At 36.9% G+C, this 21952-nt stretch overlaps 1 protein-coding gene across 3 annotated transcripts; it reads left to right on the plus strand.

The window, feature by feature from the left end:
- Nucleotides 1-3457: 3457 nt before the first annotated feature.
- On the plus strand, nucleotides 3458-18556 carry LOC116246674 (protein DETOXIFICATION 16-like). Of its 3 annotated transcripts, none has more exons than XM_050076314.1 (8): nucleotides 3458-3933; nucleotides 14386-14930; nucleotides 16352-16438; nucleotides 16913-16969; nucleotides 17072-17310; nucleotides 17577-17695; nucleotides 17805-17891; nucleotides 18177-18552. In XM_050076314.1, exons 1-8 carry the CDS (start codon nucleotides 3646-3648, stop codon nucleotides 18234-18236), a joined length of 1482 nt encoding a protein of 493 aa, XP_049932271.1. In that variant the 5' UTR covers nucleotides 3458-3645; the 3' UTR covers nucleotides 18237-18552. The 3 variants fall into 3 exon arrangements, with proteins under 3 accessions (XP_049932271.1, XP_031474351.1, XP_031476926.1); XM_031618491.2 differs by lacking the exons at nucleotides 14386-14930; nucleotides 16352-16438; nucleotides 16913-16969; ... (2 more) ...; nucleotides 17805-17891; nucleotides 18177-18552 and adding exons at nucleotides 5666-6210; nucleotides 7057-7143; nucleotides 7607-7663; ... (2 more) ...; nucleotides 8499-8585; nucleotides 8877-9331 and having other exon boundaries at nucleotides 3471-3933; XM_031621066.2 differs by lacking the exon at nucleotides 3458-3933 and adding an exon at nucleotides 12305-12664 and having other exon boundaries at nucleotides 18177-18556.
- Nucleotides 18557-21952: the final 3396 nt, after the last annotated feature.

The following is a 21952-nucleotide window of genomic DNA, read 5'->3' on the forward strand; positions in this document are numbered from 1 at the left end:
ACCGAATGCATAACATTAAAGTTTTTCATGATGGGGCCACATTAAAGTTTTTAAATTTTGACTAGGGTTGAAATATCATTTTTCAAAATTTTTATATAAAACAAGTGATTTTTTTTTAAAAATTTACATATAAATTTTAAAAAAAATTGAAGTTGGGTCAAGCCCATTGGCTCTGCCCCTGATTTGGCGGTGTGTGCTCAATGCATTGCGTCATGTGGCTATGGTTGGACTGAGGTTGGAGGGAGTTTTCTCTCTCTCACACAAAAAAAGAGAGAGAGATGAATGAAAATGTTTTAACATAATTAGGTAACAAGCTTGGGCAGAGCTACATGTGGGCATGATATATATATATATATATATATATATATATATATATATATATATATATTGAGCATATGTAGGCAATTGCCCACATGCGGCTTACACCTACCTCTGCTCGTAGGGCCAGGAGGAATATCACATTGAATAAGACAATTAGACAACGAAGGTTGGTGACGGAGCCGAAAGCATTTGGTGAGAGAAGACAAATGAGAATGAGACTCACATGGTGGTGGGGCTTGGGATTGTTGGTTTGAATTGGCTGAGCTCCTACCACGTTCAGCTCAACTTGGCCCAGTAACTGAAAACTGGACCTACTTTTGCTACCACCATCTGCAAACAAACATTAGGGCGTTTGTTTACTTCGAATTTGAGATCCACGGTGATCTGAGATATCCGATCAAATCCGAGATTATGATCACCACATGCAGCGGATCGCGAATCATGGATCTGAAAATCGATGTTTGTTTACTCTCTGGGCTCCAGATAAAAGGGATCTCGGAGCAGCCTTGGATTTCATGTCGAGACTATCAAACACACTAGAGAAAGAACAACTTGGCTGCTTTACTGTCCACAGTCGCTTTAGCATGAAAAGAACCGCACTATCTATTGAATAAGGAGTCCGGACAGCCAATCAACTGGAAAAATCTTCTGATGAAGGATTTCAAATGGAGAACAGGAGATGATGATGTTTGATCTTTATATTTTAAGTTCTTATAGACCAATAAAACTCAAGTATTCGACAGTTGTTTATAATTGGTGAGGCTGAATGTGAATCAAAAAATAATTAAAAAGCAGTGACATAGTCAGAAAAATTCTCAAGGAGCACCCATATATATAAAAAGTAACAAATATTTAAAGATATTAATTTGAAAATAAAGAAACTTTGATTGCCCAGACCTGCCCATATGTGGTTTGGCTTTTATTAAACAGATGCCTAATTTGGCAGGACTCAAATCTGCATAACATTAGATGCTGCCGAATCCTTAAAAATTAAAGTTTGGTCAAATAAAACTCATTGTCAAAAGCACCATAAATCATTTAGTTTTTTTTAGCAACAAACTTTTTAGTTTTTTAACCAAACCAACCACATCAAACATACCAGGGTTTGAATTATTCCATCCTAATTTAAGAGGAGCTTTTATAGATTTTGTATATTTGCAAGTATTTGATTGAGTGTCGCCATGGGGATGTCAGTATATCCGATTTGGATTGGATATCTAACTGAACCATTCTAAAAAATCAGATATGAAAGAAAAATAATATCTAATTAAGAAATTGGATCAGATTCACATTTAAAAAATAACACCCGATGGGATTCAAATTCGGATATACATAAACAACATCTTGGATTCGGATATGGATTCAAATCATCTTTATTTTTAAACAAATATCCCTGGTCTAATACTCTTACATTTTGAAAATCAAACAAATTCAGTTCAAAATTTAGATTCAGAATTGGATATGTATATAAAAATGGATTCAGATTGGATTTAATTTGTGAAATCGAATTTTTTGATTCAGAGTCAAATGTTACTTTACTTTGTTCATATTTGAATCTGAATTCAAATCCAAATATGTGAAAATCCGAAAAAGTGAATACAATTAACGGTATATCTAATTCCAAATTGATATGTTGACATCCTTGCATTGACATGGGTATGTAGTCTGCCTTATTTAATATTACTAAGAAATTTTTATTTCTTAAATATTTTCATACAATATGTTTATAATAAAAAAATAATATAACATATATGGCCTAATATGATCTAATGCATTTATATCGGCCCCGTACTCACAGCGGAGATCTAATTAATTCATTAATGACTTGAAAAAGAATTTATGCAAAAGTGCATTTGTAACCCAACTATATGGTCCATGCAATTTAATCAAGATTGTCACAAAAAACATATACGGGTATTATACGGCGAGGAAAAAGATGGGTATAATACGACAAAGTTGTATATGTTGAGAATAAAATGAGAAAATCTCAGAAAATTTGTAAAAAATTAAAAACATTTAATAAATCTTAAAAAATTTAAAACAATGAAAAATCATTAAAAAATATGAAAAAACACAAAAAATGGGTATAATACACGTATAATAGGCATTTATATACACTTTTTTTAATTTTCTGATGTTTTTTAAAAAAGACATAAGAAAACAGGTATTATAAGACTGACTATGTTTTGCCATATTATACGCATCTTTTTCTAATAAAACACATTTTTTGTGACAGTGAGATTCAAAACGATGGGTAGTAAAAGGTTTTTACCTTTGGTGGAGTGATCAAATTGATATAGAAATGAATGAAGATTTACAAGAACTACAGTTTTACCCTCACTTCAAAATTAATTTTCAAGTTCTTGTTTCACTTAATTCAAACATATGTGTGTCTCATAGTTAAATAAATGCACAGCTAAATTGAATTGGTATGATACCCTTAGGTACGAGATCCACAATGAATAATCTTGGTCATCCATCTTTTCAAGATGGACGACTCAAAGAAAATCAATGAGAAAAAAATGAAGGACATTTTATTCATTTTAGAGAGAGAAATTAGCAACATTTAAGTCTAAGACCCATAAGAAATTATCTTGACCATTGATATTTTCAAGATGGAATGCTAAGAAAAAAATTAATGAGAAAAAGGAGATATGATAATGTTAAGTATATGTTAATAATCTAACACATTATATCCCTTTTTCCCCATATCATATCTATTTTTTTTCATTGATTTTCTTCCAACATTCTATCTTGTAAACTAGTCAAAATGATTTCTTACCAGTCTTGCACTTATATATATAAAAGGAAAGAAATGAAACAAGTGAAAGAACGAGACAAAAAAGAAAAAAGACAAAGGTAACATACATTCACTTACCAAACTTGCATCTTTTGTAACAAGTATGTTTTCCTTCATCCAATCTTATAAATATGACATACGAACATTAGAAAATAAATACTAAATGATGCAATTTTATCTCGTCAAACATCTTCAAGACAACTTTTAAAACTTAAAAAGTCTCAATATTATTGTTCAAAACATTATTCCTAAGAAATAGAACAGGAGAGCATGTAAATGTGTACATCATAATTTAAGGTCACGGACACTCCATATTGCATCACCGGAGATCGCGAAAGATCGAAACGAATAGACTGCTGCTACGAGCAGGACCGCCTTTTTAAATGTTTCAGTTTTTCAAGCGACTGTAATAAATATTACGATTTCCAAATCGTTACCCTTCTTTCCAACTTCAGCCAACACAAACATTTCCTTCTCTGATCTCTCTCTCTCCCTCTCTCTATCACGCTCTCTCTTTTCTGGAGATGGCAGAAGAGAAGGAAGTCTATTCTCCTCTTCTCTCTCCTTCTTCTCCTTCCCTGCATCACGAAGAAGAGAGAGAGGTGCAGCAGGGATGCCGGACAAGAGGGGAGGCGACGCTGCAGGAGGCGAAGCGGCTGCTATGGTTGGCAGGGCCGCTTATAGCGGCGAACCTCCTGCAGAGATGCATCCAGATGACCTCCGTCATGTTCGTCGGCCATCTCGGCCAGCTTGCTCTCTCCGGTGCCTCCATGGCCACCTCCTTCATCACCGTCACCGGTTTCAGCGTTGTCGTATGTCACTCACTCTCTCTCTTTTTTGCATGAAAGTGATCACAGACACAGAAGTAATGCTGATTCGCAACGATTATCTCAAGTTAGATCTATTACTCTGAATAGATACATAAAACTGTGGACCTTTTGTATACTATCTTTCACTGTTCAACATATTTTTTAACTTGTATAGGAGTATTCGACTGTATTTCTGTTACTTCGTTCAATCTATTCAACCCGACATGAAGAACAACTTCAAACGATGGCCTTTTATTTAATCGACAAGGAGGTCCTTAGCTGAAGTATGTTTCTGTATTGGGCTAAAAATTTGGTCCCTTCGCTGAAATTTCATGCAGATACTCACCAAGCGCAGCAGAGCACAATAGGACAAACTTTTTGGAAAATGTGACCTTGTTTTCCGTGATTTGTTTGGAACCATTTGGCTTGATCTAGTTAGTTCTGAACCCATAAAGAAGTTTTAGAAGTCCTATCTCATATATGTACATATTTAACAATTAAACTTAGTGTCGAGATATATATATATAGAGTCATTAGTAGCTAGATGATACTAATTAAACCATGTAAGACACCCGGTTTAGCCTAAGAACAAGTTGTATCAACTTGCTGTGCTCTCAAAATCAGGTTTCTGACATGGTTGGTGTCATTCTATATATATATATATATATATATGGACCAAACACTCATTAGTAGCTAGATGATACTAATTAAACCATGTAAGACACCCGGTTTAGCTTAGGAACAAGTTGTATCAACTTGCTGTGCTCTCAAAATCAGGTTTCCGACATGGTTGGTGTCATCCAGATCCCTATTAGAGCTTACTAATGTGATACAAAATCTATTGAGTTTTAATTCTCATAAAGAAACAAATATTATTAACAGTGGTTTTTTTAAAAAAAATTGATGAAAAGGATCTGTTGGTTTAAGACATTCAAGTTAAAGGAGGTTCAGAGCTCAATACCCGGAATTGAACATTTTTTGCCATAAGCCAAGAGCAGTGGGGTGGTTTCTAGGCCACGCTTGAATCCGTCGTATTCCGCTGTAGAGGTGAAACTTTAGTTCAAATTGTGTAGAAAGTTCAGTATGAAACAAATGTATTTGTACCTTTTAAGATGTTTTGAAACTTTAGTACTGGGAATTTTCACCTGTTTTAAGTCGGGGTAAAATGTTTTGACGGTTGCTTTTCAACCCTGTTTATACATCAAGACGTGCATCAAGAAAACTTTAATATACAAACAACCATGGAACTAAAAGGCCTGGAAGGAAAGTTCCAGGTCTCACACAAGATGGTGTATATGACACATGGAACATTTGTTCCACCTGAAATTCACCCTTATTAAATTCGCAGCATTCTAGTACCCGGGTATTTAATACCATGCATCCAAATGTCACCCTAGGGACAACCAGAACAGGGAAAAGTTAATAGTGATTTTCCGTGTTATGAAAGAATATCGTAGGCTCTAAAATCTGCATAACTAGATGCTCTGTTTAAGGACCAACTTCAAGTTGGCGGAGCTTTGACATGAATTTTCCTACATACCTATATGTAAGAAGAGCCAACGAAACCATATTATCTGATCTTGTGATGAGTTCTTATTTTCCTTCCACAGTAAAAGAAAGAAGAGAACTCCCATGAGGATGTGATACATAATGCATGCTTTAACAAATACTGCTTTAATTGCATCCGTCATTTAACTTTTTCGTTTTTCTTTCTTTTTTTTTTGGGTTGCACCAGTTGGGGCTGGCCACTGCATTGGATACTCTGTGCGGGCAAGCTTATGGAGCAAAACAGTACCATATGCTTGGTGTATATATGCAGAGATCAGTGTTTATTCTTTCCATTGTCAGCATTCCCCTTGCATTTCTCTGGGCATATACAGAGAAGATCCTGTTGGCATTTGGTCAGGACGATGACATATCAAGGGAGGCAGGAACCTATGCTAGATGGATGATCCCAACTCTCTTCTCTTATGGCATACTGCAGAGTGAAGTCAGGTTCCTGCAAACCCAGAACATTGTCTTGCCAATGATGCTGAGCACAGGATTGTGTGCACTTCTGCATTTTTTAGTCTGCTGGGCTCTTGTCTTCAAGTCCGGGCTCGGTTACAGAGGCGCTGCTCTTGCAAATTCAATTTCTTATTGGATCAACGTGCTGCTTCTGGCTCTGTATATCAAATTTTCTTCTGCCTGCAACAAGTCATGGACGGGTTTCTCGAGGCGTGCTGTGAGGGATGTCACCAACTTCATAAAGCTGGCAGCTCCTTCAGCTGTTATGGCATGGTAAATTGTGTATGTCAGTACATGCAATTTGCTGAACAGTAATGTTCTCTTGGGCTTCATGAATTTGCGGTGCTACTAGACCATGCTGTAGTCAGTACTATGTATCAGAAAACATCATCTTCAATTAAGAAAGCCCTTGATAGGTTTAGAGTAGTTCTCATTCTTTTCTACTGAACTTGATTCTCATTATTATAACATTTGATCTCTTTTGGTTGAGGATGAAGATTTCTTACTGAGTCTTGATTCTTGCCAAAGAAATGAACTCTTATAGGCACTTTCAAAGGCTTGACTTATGACACCATTGATTGGTTTTAACTTGATTTAATATCACTGTCAAATTTACCATATGCTTTTCAGCTCTTACTCTGGCGACATGACTAGCTATCCAGTCTTCTTGCAGATTTAACCGTCGCTATGAAATCTGAAGATGGTTTGTCACATGCTTTAGATCCATTTGTGTCACTAGCAAAGATCATTGGCATTTATGCCGCTGTAGTAAGAACAATATAATAATTCTTAAATCATCACCGCCATGTAGACCTTAGATTTACCAATATAATAAATTTTTATCCTAACATGGCAGTTTAATTTGGTGACATTTCTTGAGTATATCATGTCCTTCATACTGCTCTGCAAATTTTGCTGTTCATCTCTATATTCCCTGCATATTTCATAAGAAAATGTTGAATGAGACACGTTCATGTTCATTACAGAAGACTGAGTGACTGAGTTGATGCATCTGATAGGACGTTGTCTTGAATGAGCACAGAGTGTGTTTCCCTGAAAATGAAAAATTAACTTGTGGTATCATGCTAACTGATTTATCCTTCTCATGTGTATCAACAGCTTTGAGTGGTGGTCATTTGAGGTATTGACACTCTTGGCTGGACTTCTCCCCAACCCGAAGGTGGAAACTTCAGTGTTAGCGATAATGTAACTTTTCTTTCATTATCGTAGTTAATTCACTTAATAAGCACTATCTTTCAATACAAGTACAAAGGGAATAAGGAAGTCAAAGGGACTGATAATTTTAAAACTTGAAGTATCTTATCAATTATCAATAATCCTTACTAAGTCAATTGGAAAAATACTTTTTGATATTTTCAAATATAGTTAAGCATGAGATTTTCAGGGGAAAATGTCACCATTTGTATATGTTTAGGCACATCATCTTTATTTTCTACTTTTCATATCTTATATACTTCTACTAGGCCAAAACCTATTATCTTTAACCTTTTACTTATGCTTTTCTTCAATTTTTGATATCTTCTCAAAGTTGCTGATAACAAAATAACCATGGACTTACTTGTTTTGACAAAAAACCTAAGCACAGAAGCACTCCATTATGTTTTCCTGTATGAGTACTGTTGCTTATACTTGTGTGCTGTCTCTCCAGCCTTAATACAAGCTCAACTGCATTTATGGTCCCCCTCGGCCTTGCAAGTGCAGTAAGGTTAGTCCAATTAGACACCAATTCTATTCGAATTGTTGGTCTAAGTACAGGTGTGCCTCCACTTATATTTCTTACTCAAACGTCTTAATCAATTCCAGCACCAGAGTTGCAAATGAGCTTGGAGCTGGAAGGCCTCAAGCTGCACGGATGGCAGTTCGCATTGTTCTTTTACTGGTCATCGTACAGGCTACGCTTGTCTCCATGACCATAATTTTCATACGAGGCGTATGGGGCTATGCATTCAGCAATGATAAAGAAGTTGCAGCATATGTAGCAGATATCATGCCGCTTCTTGCACTGACAGCCTTTGTGGATGCAATTGGATGTGTGCTTTCAGGTTATTTTACCAACTTCTTGATTACATTTTCACAAAGATGGCACAAATCGATACCGGTAGATTCATTGAGAAGCATAATGTTTGTTCTCAAGGCATATAGAATTCCTCTTTCTGTTAATTAATGTTATTTCTCTTATGCACTATTGAATTAATTCTCATGTAGCCGTGAATCCCAAAATGGGTTTTCTACTGTGGTTCTCAAGGTAGTATTTTATTTATGTTGTTCTTCAAAGGAGAATATTAAATAATCAGACACCTTTTCACTTCAGGTGTGGCAAGAGGATGTGGTTGGCAGAAGTACGGTGCTGTAATCAATCTTGGAGCTTATTACATCGTGGGTGTTCCTTTGGCTGTTGTTCTTGCCTTTGTCTTACATTCTGGTGGGAAGGTACGCTGCTATCTCAATATCATCTACAAAAATTGCATAGATTTCTTTATTATCTGTGATAACTCTTTATCTGAACAGAAGGGTATCTGATGCTATTTCATCTATAATAGGGGCTCTGGTTTGGGGTTACATGCGCAATCTTTGTACAGATGGGTTCATTCCTAGCCCTCACAATTTTCACCAACTGGGAAGAAGAAGTAATTCCCTTCTCTAACCTACAAACTATACAGAAAAATACATACCATCGATTCAATTCTAGCTGTTCTGAAAGATTTTCTTTCAAGCATAGATATTGTTTTTGCTATTTAGTACTATGTAGGAAACCGTGTTTATATGATGTCAGAATAACTTTTTATATGAAAGCTTTTGTTCATTGCGGAAAAGTATTACCCACCTAAAGTCTGCCAAGTTTGTACCTGTTTGGGATTCTACGAGGATTCCTTTACTAATTTTTTTCCTTTTCTGTTTCCTTTTTCCTGAACTTCCAGGCAAAGAAGGCAAGGGATCAGGTCTACATTTCAACTTTGAGGACAGATGGGGCTATGTAAAACAGTAAAAGCAATTCAATATGCATATCTACTTGTCGACACCAACATCAAAAGAGTGCACGGCGAGGGCGGCTTACTTTTTCTCTGCATCAAGAGGACTGACATGTAACTCTGCCATCCTGACAGCTGCAAACTTTTTCACCTCATCACTTCCAAGAAGTATTTCTCACCCTTTGAGTTGAATGGGGCCAACAAGTGCCAATTTCAATTTTTTTCGTTTTTCTTTTTTGGCTTGGTACTCTATAAACATGTAACTGTAGCAATTTTTCCCTAGTGTAAGTGAAACAGTGCTTCTTTTGGAGCTTATCTGAAGTTCGCACTGCAACTTGGTATGTTTTTTCTCTGGCATAAATCTATCCATACAAAAGGCGCATGATTGATCATGTTCCTCTATGATGTCATGTGTTCAGGCCAACCCGAGCTGCCTAGCTTCTCTTAGAACTAACGACAAATATATCAATGTGCAATCCTTTTTCTCTTGTATCCCCTTATGAATGTATGCAGAAAAATAAGCACGAGCTCGTCCCATATTCAACTTTGACTAGGATCTACCAACTTAAACTGATTGGTTAACTAGTCAGACCTAAGGGCGACTCAGGGCATACCCACCTGGACTGACCATGGGCCATTAATTTTTCTGAACAAAAGGCAGACTTGGGCCCTACTTGATTCTTGCAGGTTCAGGCTGGGCCCAATAGTTAATGGGCTCAGGCGTGGGCCAATATGATTGATTGGATAGCAACCAACTTACACTATTGCAACAAGCAGTCGTGATCCATTTCCATAGCCTTTGATACTAAACCAGCAGCAGCTGGGGAGCATTTGCAGGCTTTACCCATACCATGTGAGATAAAAGTGAATGAATCAGGTTTGCATGTGGTAGACTAAGTTTCATTTTCACATATATCGTGTACAAGTATTATACGGTAAGAAATTTTTTAGGTATAATAAGGTAAAGTTATATATCTGAGGAAAATCTCAGCAAAATTTTAAAACATTTAAATCATTTAATAAATCCTAAAAAATAAATAAGAAAAAATACGAAAAAAATGCATATTGTATGCGTTCTTTTCATGTTTTTTATTTTCTGTTTTTTTTTTTAAAAAAAGATGCATCTAATTGCTGTTTTATATGACTGAGTTACTTTTCGAGTATTATACATTTTTTTTCAAATAATATGCGTTTTATGTGACAGCGCTGAGCTTCAACCAAATGAATCAGGTTTGCCCGCTTCATTTATTGTTATCTCAAATGTTTTAGAAGCACTCCATGCCCATACTTGTACCAGCATCCATGGGGGCAGCTATATCCATACCCATGTGCGATAAAAGTGAATGAATCAACAGTGAAGGATGATAATAATAATAGCCAGGAAATCCGCTTCCCCTTCGTTAAAACTCACTTTAGCCATTTCTGTTTGCCTCCTGCTTCATACTCTGCTTTCCTGAACTATTGCCTATAACAGTGCTACGTATATATTTTTTAATTTGCTCACTTACGTGGCATCCTCATTAAATCCAGATCAACATAAAAAGTAGGGATGTCAGTGGTTCATCAGATTTGTCTATTCACCCATGCAAAACTAGCACTACAACAAAAATAAGAAACTACAATGCAGTATCTATGCGGAAGATCACAAGCTGCGACTCGAAAAAAGCTTCGCCAAAGGTGTCATTGAAAATTGCAAGGCTGCTTAACCGGCGATAGCAACGACGATTTTTCATTGCGTTGCTGACAATAGCCATGCTTTTGCTTCACATTGGAGTTTCACAAGTTTCAACAAGAAAGCATCGATTAAGTATGTTCCCATATACATAGGATCATGTATATCCCATAATACGTAGGTAAGGGATAACAACAAAATGATCCCATATACATAGGATCATGTTTAGAAATATTTTAAACAAACGATCAATATTAATATGTTTATGGTTTGTTGGTTTGTAATTTAGTATGATGTTTTAATTGAAAGTTATTCTTATAACAACATGTGCATTATAGTTGACATCTGCAAGGTTTATAGGCTATGTTCTTTACATGCTTATAGGCTATTGGTTCTCTGTTCATGCTTCCAAGGTCAACTAAACGGAAACTGGTTTCCTATGATGTAGCCTTGAAGTTAGGAAAGGAGACTTTGACACAAATAACAGTAGCAGATTCATAATTAATTGCAAGAAGACGAATAACAACGACAATAACAGTAGCAGATTCATTGTCAATTGCAAGAAGACGAATACCAACGACAATAACAGTACCAGATTGATAATTATTGCAAGAAGACAAAGAACAATAACAGTAGCAGATTCACAATTAATTGTAACAAGGCAAATAACAATGACAGTAGCAACATAGAGTAGGACTAGTGAAAATGGCTATACACAGTGATTTGTTAGAAATGCATGAAAATGGCGTCTGTTTTTGTAGATTACAAAAAAAAAAATGCACCGCCTGTGTTGGCTGTATCGTTTCCTAAATCAACAATTTAAAAATGATATTTAATTTTTAAACGAAAAAAAAAATCATTACCGCTATTTTTTTAAAGAAGAAGCTATGACAGGCTTAGTTCTGGACAACTTCTGTTTATTTGGGAGAAGAAAAAAAGCACAAGTTTTTCCTTTTTAAAAAAAAAGAAATTTAGATGAAGATTGCAGATTGAATTGCGTGCACACGTTGTTACATAAGCATGAGGACAACAAGGACAATACCTTTAAGGAATGATGAACCCGAAGACGTAAACGAAGGATCGAAACGAATATACTGCTGAATGATTTCCTTGTTGAAGTTTTGCTTAGAAACATTAATGACTCATATCATTTGAGACCCATGTTCAAAGATCCATCGATGGTGGCCCTAAGGTAGGCAAAGACATGTTAAAAAAAATAAAAAAATTACATGTAAATTTTAAAAAATTTTGCTTGTTTTATATAAAAAATTTAAAAAATAATATTTTAATTAATGTCAAAATTTAGAAATTTTTCTGGTTCTGCCCGCGCATGGATCATGTTTTCAAAAACTCATGATCCTTGTGTTGGATCTGCAGTAGAAAACAGTTGGATCTGCTGCAGTAGAAAACAAGAAAGACATTGTTCTTTTGTTGACTTACAATTTCGGCATAAAAAACACATTTGTAAGGCTAGTTTTGAAAAAAAATGATTCATAGAAATTAGTTTCAAATTTCAAAGTAAAATCATACGTTTTGAAAAGTGATAAAGATTCATTCCACAGCCACACATGTCGTTTTCTGGTTTTAAACAGTAAGTTTTGCATGTTGTTTTCTATAAGAAAAAATGGAAAAATCTTGGCAAACTTTAAAAGAATCTCTCGCAGCTTTTCGAGCCACTGTAATAAATAATATGATTTCCAAAGCGTCACCCTTCTTTCCAACTTCAGCCACCACAACCATTTTCTTCTCTGATCTATCTCTCTCTCTCTCTTTTCTGGAGATGGCAGAAGAGGAGGTCTATTCTCCTCTTCTTTCTCCTTCTCCTCATTCCCTGCATCACGAAGAACAGAGAGAGGTGCAGCAGGGATGCCAGACAAGAGGGGAGGCGGCGCTGCAGGAGGCGAAGCGGCTGCTACGGTTGGCAGGGCCGCTCATAGCGGCGAACCTCCTGCAGAGATGCATCCAGATGACCTCCGTCATGTTCGTCGGCCATCTCGGCCAGCTTGCGCTCTCCGGCGCCTCCATGGCCACCTCCTTCATCACCGTCACCGGCTTCAGCGTTGTCGTATGTCACACACACACACACACACACTCTCTCTCTCTCTCTCTCTCTCTCTCTCGCTTGCATGAAAGTGATCACAGACACAGAAGTAACGCTGCTTCGCAACGATACTCAAGTTAGGCCAATTATTCTGAATAAATACATAAAACTGTGAACCTTTTGTATACTATCTTTCGCAGTTCAACCTATTTTTTAACTTGTATAGAAGGAGTATTTGACTGTATTTCTGTTACTGCGTTCATTCTATTCAACCCGACACGAAGAACAACTTCAAAAGATGGCCTTTTATTTAATCAAGGAGGTCCTTAGCTGAGGTATGTTCCTGTGTTCGGCTAAAAGTTTGGTCCCTTAGCTGAAAATTTCTTGCAGATACTCACCAAGGGCACCAGAGAGTTGGCTCATAAACTTTTTTGAATATGTGACCTTGTTTTCCGTGATTTCTAGTTGGAAACCATTTGGGTTGATCTCGTTAGTCCTGAGCCCATAAAGAATATATATTTAACAATTAAACTTATGGTCGGTATATATATATACATATATATAACTGAAGAAGATATAGCAAAATAAAAATGCAAAATAAAAGTTTAAGGCGTGGCGTCCTTTCAGGTGTGCCTAAATGCCTTTTGTATTTACCATCTTCTTTAGCTACCAAACATTCAGTAGTAGTTGGATGACACTAATTAAACCATGTCAGATACCAGGTTTAGCTTAGGAACAAGTTGTATCAACATGCTGTGCTCCCAAAATCAGTTTTCTGACATGGTTGGTGTCATCCAGATAATCCCTATTAGAGCTTAGTAATATAATACACAAATCTATTGAGTTCTAATTCTCATAAAGAAACCAATATCATTAACAGTGGTTTTTTAAAAAAAAATTGATGAAAATGATCTGTTGGTTTAAGACATTCAAGTTAAAAGGAGGTTCAGAGCTCAATACCTGGAATTGCACATCTTTTGCGATGAGCCCAGAGCAGTGGGGAGACTTCTAGGCCCCGCTTGAATCCGTGGTATTCAGCTGTAGAGGTGAAACTTTAATTCAAGTTGTGTAGAAAGTTCAGTATGAAACAAATGTGGAACAAATGTGTTTGTACCTTTTAAGATGTTTTGAAACTTTAGTACTGGGAATTTTCACCTGTTTTAAGTCGGGTAAAATTTTTTGACGGTTGCTTTTCAACCCTGTTTATACATCAAGATGTGCATCAAGAAAACTTTAATCTACAAACAACCATGGAACTAAAAGACCTGGAAGGAAAGTTCCAGGTCTCACACAAGATGGTGTATATGACACATGGAACATTTGCTCCACCTGAACGCCACCCCATATTAAATGCTCAAAATTCTAGTTCCCAGGTATTTAATACCATGCATCCAAATGTCACCCAAGGGAATACCAGAACAGGGAAAAGTTAATAGTGATTTTCCGTGTTATGAAAGAATATCGTAGGCTCTAAAATCAGCATAACTAGATGCTCTGTTTAAGGACCAACTTCAAGTTGGCGGAGTTTTGACATGAATTTTCCTACATACCTATATCTAAGAAGAGCCAACGAAACCATATTATCTGATCTTGTGATGAGTTCTTATTTTCCTTCCACAGTAAAAGAAACAAGAGAAGTCTCATGAGGATGTGATACATAATGCATGCTTTAACAAATACTGCTTTAATTGCATCCGTCATTTAACTTTTTCTTTTTTCTTTTATTTTTTTTTGGGTTGCACCAGTTGGGGCTGGCCACTGCATTGGAAACTCTGTGCGGGCAAGCTTATGGAGCAAAACAGTACCATATGCTTGGTGTATACATGCAGAGATTAGTGGTTATTCTTTCCACTGTCAGCATTCCCCTTGCATTTCTCTGGATGTATACAGAGAAGATCCTGTTGGCATTTGGTCAGGACGCAGACATATCAAGGGAGGCAGGAACCTATGCTAGATGGATGATCCCAACTCTCTTCTCTTATGGAATACTGCAGAGTGAAGTCAGGTTCCTGCAAACCCAGAACATTGTCTTGCCAATGATGCTGAGCACAGGATTGTGTGCACTTCTGCATTTTTTAGTCTGCTGGGCTCTTGTCTTCAAGTCCGGGCTCGGTTACAGTGGCGCTGCTCTTGCAAATTCAATTTCTTATTGGATCAACGTGCTGCTTCTGGCTCTGTATATCAAATTTTCTGCTGCCTGCAACAAGTCATGGACTGGTTTCTCGAGGCGTGCTGTGATGGATGTCACCAACTTCATAAAGCTGGCAGCACCTTCAGTTGTTATGTCATGGTAAATTGTGTATGTCAGTACATGCAATTTGCCGAACAGTAATGTTCTCTTGCGCTTCATGAATTTGTGGTGCTACTAGACAATGCTGTAGTCTTTACTATGTATAGAAAACATTATCTTTAATTAATAAAGCCCTTGACAAGTTTAGAGCAATGTCACATAGGTATGGATACGGGTGCCGGTATGGGTGCTGGTACATATACTGGTTCCGACTATTTTCAAAAAGCTTGGATACGGGGTATGACTTTCTGTGTTTGTTGGAGTATGTTATATATAATATATAATATAAATGTATATAATATAAATATTATATATATATATATATATATATATATATATATATATATATATATATATATATATATATATATATATATATATATATATATATATAAGAATACAAACGAAATAACACATTCATGATTCAAAATTTATGGTTTCTAAAGAAAAAACTATTGAACAAAATATTAAAATGCAGTTTTGTATACGTTTCCTCAGAGTAAATGGTGTAAAGAACAAAACTAAAATCCTAAATTTTTGAATAGGAAATGATTCGATTGAGTCCTAAGTCAGACGGATATGGTTCTGGGTACGCTGAACATATCTAGTACTGTTTGACTACTACCCAAGAAGTACTAGGGACTATGCTAGTACCAATACCGGTGTCATACCTAACTGGTACTAGTACGCTGCCTTTACAGCAGTATCCATGTGACAAAGGTTTAGAGTAGTTCTAATTCTTGTCTATTGAACTTGATTCTCTATTTTAACTTTTGATCTCTTTTGGTTGAATATGAAGATTTCTTACTGAGTCTTGATTCTTAACAAAGAAATAAGCTCTTAAAGGCACTTTCAAAGGCTTGACTTATGACACCATTGATTGGTTTTAATTTGATTTAATATGACTGTCAAATTTACCATATGCTTCTCAGCTCTTACTCTGACGACATGACCAGCTATCCAGTCTTCTTGCAGATTTAAGCGTCGCTATGAAATCTGAAGATGCTTTGTCACATGCTTTAGATCCATTTAGGTCACTAGAAAAGATCATTGCCATTTATGCCGCTGTAGTAAGAACAATATAACAATTCTTAAATCATCACCGTCATGTAGACCTTAGGTGCACCAATATGATAAATTTTTATCCTAACATGGCGGTTTAATTTGGTGACATTTCTTGAGTATATCATGTCCTTCATACTGCTCTTCATATTTTAATGTTCATCTCTATATTCCCTGCATATTTCATAAAAAAGTGTTGAATGAGACACGTTCGTGTTCATTATTGAAGACTGAGTGACTGAGTTGATGCATCTGATAGGACATTGTCTTGAATGAGCACAGAGTGTGTTTCCCTGCAAATGAAAAAATAACTTGTGGTATCATGCTAACTGATTTATCCTTCTCATGTGCATCAACAGCTTCGAGTGGTGGTCATTTGAGTTATTGACACTCTTGGCTGGACTTCTCCCCAACCCGAAGGTGGAAACTTCAGTGTTAGCGATAATGTAACTTTTCTTTCATTATAATAGTTAATTCACTTAATTATCATAATTAATTCAGTTAATAAGCACTATCTTACTATGTAAGTGCAAAGGGAATAAGACAGTCAAAGGCACTGATAATTTTAAAACTTGTAGTATTTAGCAATTATCAATATTCCAGACTGCCAATTGGCAAAATATTTTTGATATTCTCAAATATAGTTAAGTATGAGATTTTCAGGAAAAAAGTCACCATTTCTATATGTTTAGGACCGTCAGGCATATCATCTTCATTTTCTACTTTCCATATCTTATGTACTTCTACTAGGCCAAAACCTATTTTTAGTTTTTTCTACGCTTTTCTTCAACGTTTTATGTCTTCTCAAAGTTGCTGATAACAAATATGGACTTTATTTTGACAAAAAACTTAAGCACATAAGCACTCCATTATGTTTTCCATTATGAGTACTGTCGCTGATACTTGTGCCGTCTCTCCAGCCTTAATACAAGCACAACTGCATTTAATGTTCCCCTCGGCCTTGCAAGTGCAGTAAGGTTAGTCCAATTAGACACCAATTCTATTCAGATTGTTGGGTGTAAGTACTGGTGTGCCTCCACTTCCTATATTTCTTTCTGAAACGCCTTCATCAATTCCAGCACCAGAGTTGCAAATGAGCTTGGAGCTGGAAGGCCTCAAGCTGCACGGATGGCAGTTCGCATTGTTCTTTTACTGGTCATCATAGAGGCTACGGTTGTCTCCATGACCATAATTTTCATACGAGGCGTATGGGGCTATGCGTTCAGCAATGATAAAGAAGTTGCAGAACATGTAGCAGATATCATGCCGCTTCTTGCACTGACAGACTTTGCGGATGCAATTGGATGTGTGCTTTCAGGTTGTTGCATCAACTTCTTGATTACATTTTCACAGAGGTGGCACAAATTGTAACTGGTAGATGCATTGAGAAGCATAATGTTTTCCTCAATGCATCTAAAATTCCTCTCTGTTAAGTAATCTTATTTCTCTGCTGCACTACTGAATTAATTCTCATGTAGCCTTGAATCCCAAAATGGGTTTTCTACTGTGGTTCTCAAGGTAATATTTTATTTCAGTTGTTCTGCTGAGGAGAATATTAAATAATCAGACACCTTTTCACTTCAGGTGTGGCAAGAGGATGTGGTTGGCAGAAGTATGGTGCTGTAATCAATATTGGAGCTTATTACATCGTGGGTGTTCCTTTAGCTGTTGTTCTGGCCTTTGTCTTACATTCTGGTGGGAAGGTACGCCGCTATCTCAATGCTCATCTGCAAAAATTGCATAGATCTCTATATTACCTGTGATAACTCTTATCTGAACAGAAGGGTATCTGATGCTATTCATCTATAATAGGGGCTCTGGTTTGGGCTTACAAGTGCAATCATTGTACAGATGGGATCACTCTTAGCCCTGACAGTTTTCACCAATTGGGAAGCAGAAGTAATTCCCTTCTCTAACCTATAAACTATACAGAAACATACATACCTTCGATTCAATTCTAGTAGTTCTGTAAGATTTTCTTTTCAAGCATAGATATTGTTTTCGTTATTTGGTAGTGTGTAGGAAACCTTGATCATATGATGTCATAATAACTTTTTTTATTTGAAAGATTTGGTTCATTGCGCAAAAGTATTACCCACCTGAAGTCTTGCCAAGCTTGTTTCTGTTTGGGATTCTACGAGAATTTCTTTGCTGATTTTTTTCCTCATTTTTCTCAACTTCCAGGCAGAGAAGGCGAGGAATCAGGTCTACATTTCAACCTTGAGGACTGATGGGGCTATGTAAAAGCAATTCAACATGCATATCTACTTGTCGACAGCAACATCAAAAAGTGCATATCGAAGGCGTTTTACTATTTCTCTTCATCAAGAGGACTGGCATGTAACTCTGCCATCCTGGCTGCTGCAAACTTTTTCACCTCTTCATTTCCAAGAAGTATTTCTCCCCCTTTGAGATGAATGGACCCAACAAGTGCCCATTTCAATTTTTTTTTTTTTTGGCTTGGTGCTCTATAAACATGTAGCTGTAGGAATTTTTTCCTAGTGTAAGTGAAAGAGTTCTTTCGTTTGGAGCATATCTGAAGTTTGCACTGCAACTTGGTATGTTTTTTCTCTGGCGTAAATCTATCCATACAAAAGGCTCATGATTGATCTTGTTACTCTATGATATCATGTGTTCAGGCCAACTCAAGCTGTCTAGCTTCTCTTAGAACTAACTACAAATAAATCAGAATAAAATCCTTTTTCTCTTGTATCCGCCTTTTGAATATATGCAGAAAAATAAGCGTGAGCCCGTCCCATATTCAACTAGACTAGGATCTACCAACTTGAACTGGCTGGTGAACCTGTCAGACCTAAAGGCAACTCAGGGCAAACCCACCTGGACCGACCATGGGACATTACAATTTTTCTGAACAAAAGGCGGCTTTAGGCCCTACTTGATTCTTGCCAGGTTCAGGCTTTGCCCAAGTGTTAATGGGCTCAGGCTTGGGTCAATATGATTGATTGGATAGCAACCAACTGATACTAAGGCAACAAAGACTGTCAGCCAGACACCAATTTGGTGTATCGGCCAAAGCTTTGTATGTCAGATGTGCATTCGTGATTCCATTTCCGTAGGCTTGGATACAAAACCAGCGTCTGGGGAGCGTTTGCAGGCTTTACCCATACCCATGTGAGATAAAAGTGAATGAATCAGGTTTGCATGTGGTAGACTAAGTTTCAACCAAATGAATCAGGTTTGCCCGCTTCACCGTCGATTCGTTCACTTTTATCACAAATTTTTTAAAAGCACTCCTTACCCATATCTGTACCAGCATCCATACGGGCACCTATATCCATACCCATGCGAGATAAAAATGAATGAATCGACAGTGAAGGATGATAATAATAATAGCCAGGAAATCCACTTCCCCTTCGTTAAAACTCACTTTAGTGATTTCTGTTTGCCTTCTGCTTCATACTCCGCTTCCCAACACCTATAATGGTGCTACATATATATTTTTTAATTTGCTCACTTGTGTGGCACCCTCATTATATCCAGATCAACATAAAAAAGTAGGGATGTCAGTGGTTCATCAGATTTGTCTTTTCACCCATGCAAAACTAGCACTACAACAAAAATAAGAAACTATGATGCAGTATTTGTGCGGAAGAACACAAGCTGCGACTCGAAGAAAGCTTCGCCAAAGGTGTCGGTGAAAGTTGCAAGGCTGCTTAGTCGGCAATAGCAGCAACGATTTTTCTTTGCGTTGATGATAATAGCGATGCTTTTGCTTCACATCGGATGAAGCTCGGAGTTGTTGTGGTGCACCTATTTCTTCTTTCCCATCTCATCTTTCATGCACTATCATCTTCCCATATACATAGGATTATGTATATGCGATATTACGTAGGTAAGGAATAACAACAGAACCACCTAAATTCATGTTTAGCAATATTTTTAATCAAAATAGTCAATATTAATATGTTTATGGCTTGTAATTTAATATGATGTTTTAATTGAAAGTTATTGTTATAACATGAGGATTAAAGTACATCTCCAAGGTCTATAGGCTATGTTCTTTTCGGCCTTATAGGCTATTGGTGTTGTGTGTTCATGCTTTCATAAACAGAAACTGGAATCTACCATAGCCAATTTTCTTTGAGGTAGCCTTGAACCTAGAAAAGGAGTGCACTTGATTGCTTGGAGCACAATGATGAGTTGGATTGAAGATAATAGATGATTTGAGTAGAGTTTGCATTGGTCAAGAAATGCGCTCCTTATACTCAAAGATGAGGACCCGTGGGCACTCTTTATCGAGGGAAATACCTATCCTTTCATAGCTTGTGGATGACAAAGAACTCCAAAAAGGAGTTGGTTTTTCAAAGATGTGAGACAGGGGCAGAGGGAGGGGGGCCCGCGTAGGCCGTGGCCCCACCCTAATTAATTGAAAAAAAAAACATTAAAAAATTAAAATTTTTTAGTTGCATAATATATTTTTTAGATTGTAATTTAGTTTGAGCCTACTTGAGATAAGTTGTTGGATCATTTGGCCCGCCCTTAAAAAAAATTCTTGACGTGTGAGACAATACTGGTGACACATTCAAATCAGGGTAGTTGGTCTGTTGGGATTGGTTCCATTCAGTTTTGGATGGACAAATGGGGAGACTTCTCATTGTTACAAAAATATGCGCATTAGATAACTCCCAATTTGAATTATCCTGCTCCATTAAGCAGGTCATTGGCTCTGATTTGCAAATTCTTTATAGTATTGAAGACTTTCTTTGCTGAATGGGTATGGTAAGACCCAACTTACAACCCCATCATGACACACTTCTCTAGCAACAATCCCAGGCAACCAGTATCAAAATTTGTGATGTTTGGTAAGTGTTGAGAAAGAAGAATGCTGAAGAGGCCTGGAGGGAATTGGCATGGCTCCGACAGCCCACCCTATGGCACAGTGGTTTGTTTAGTTGGGATGTATTGATCTAAGCCACAGAGTGGTGCGTCGACTGAGGTGCTAATGCAGCCCAACGACAACCCACTCTTGTTTTTCTTTTTTCATTTTTTTCCTTTTCCTACCTTTTTCTCTTTTCTTTTCCTTCTTGTCTCTCTCCTCCCTTATTTTATTTAATAAAACTTTGAATTTTGTATGAGATTAAGGTAACCATGATAAAAATTTTAAAATATAGACAAATAAATAAATAAATAAATTTTATATATATATATATATTTATATATATGCCTTCACCACTCCCGCATCCCACACACATGTGACTAAGCCTGGCATTGGGTTGGCCCGGCCTGGCCGATAAGGAGCCAAACTCGTCTCGAGTCTGGTCCGACTATTAAAACGCGAGTTCGAGCCCGACCCAATTAAATTAAAAATATATATTTTAAATATAAAATAATATATAAATATAATTAATTGTAATAAAATATAAGATATATATAAATATTAAAAATAAATTATCGGGTGCACTGAGGCCGGCCAGATAAATCGGTGCTCTTTTTTCGGGCCAGGCCAGGTCTCTGCCGACGGCCCGGGCCTGGTTCCCAGCCTTGCACAACGACAATAACAACAACAACGACAACTATAACAACACCAACAACAACAAACAACGACTCTTGATAGGCAAGAAAAGAAATGGTTTTTCTCTAGATATGCCTTTTGTCTTAACAACGAGGAGACTAGCATGCTCTCATCTCATGCTCGCACTTTGTCTACAGTTTAGGAGTTTGTAGCTAGAAAGTTTAGTGTAAGGCTTTCTCCCCCTTGAACAGTGGTCATGGCTCTTAAGCACTGGTTCTTATGCAGTTTCAAATGGGGCTGGTTAAGTAGGCGTAGAGCTACAATGAGTGGCAGGCGTCCCCCACAGATTTGGCAAATTCTGTGTGGCAACATGCTTCGTAGAATTCAGATTATGCAACAGAAGCCTGCACATTATACTTTGGTTTTGTTGATGCAAAAAATATAAAATCTGTCTTCCATCAGCTTTTGGTGTTTCCCTCTTGCGGTC

The sequence above is a fragment of the Nymphaea colorata genome, chromosome 2 (assembly GCF_008831285.2).
Source record: "Nymphaea colorata isolate Beijing-Zhang1983 chromosome 2, ASM883128v2, whole genome shotgun sequence".
In the NCBI taxonomy this organism is placed as follows: Eukaryota; Viridiplantae; Streptophyta; class Magnoliopsida; order Nymphaeales; family Nymphaeaceae; genus Nymphaea; species Nymphaea colorata.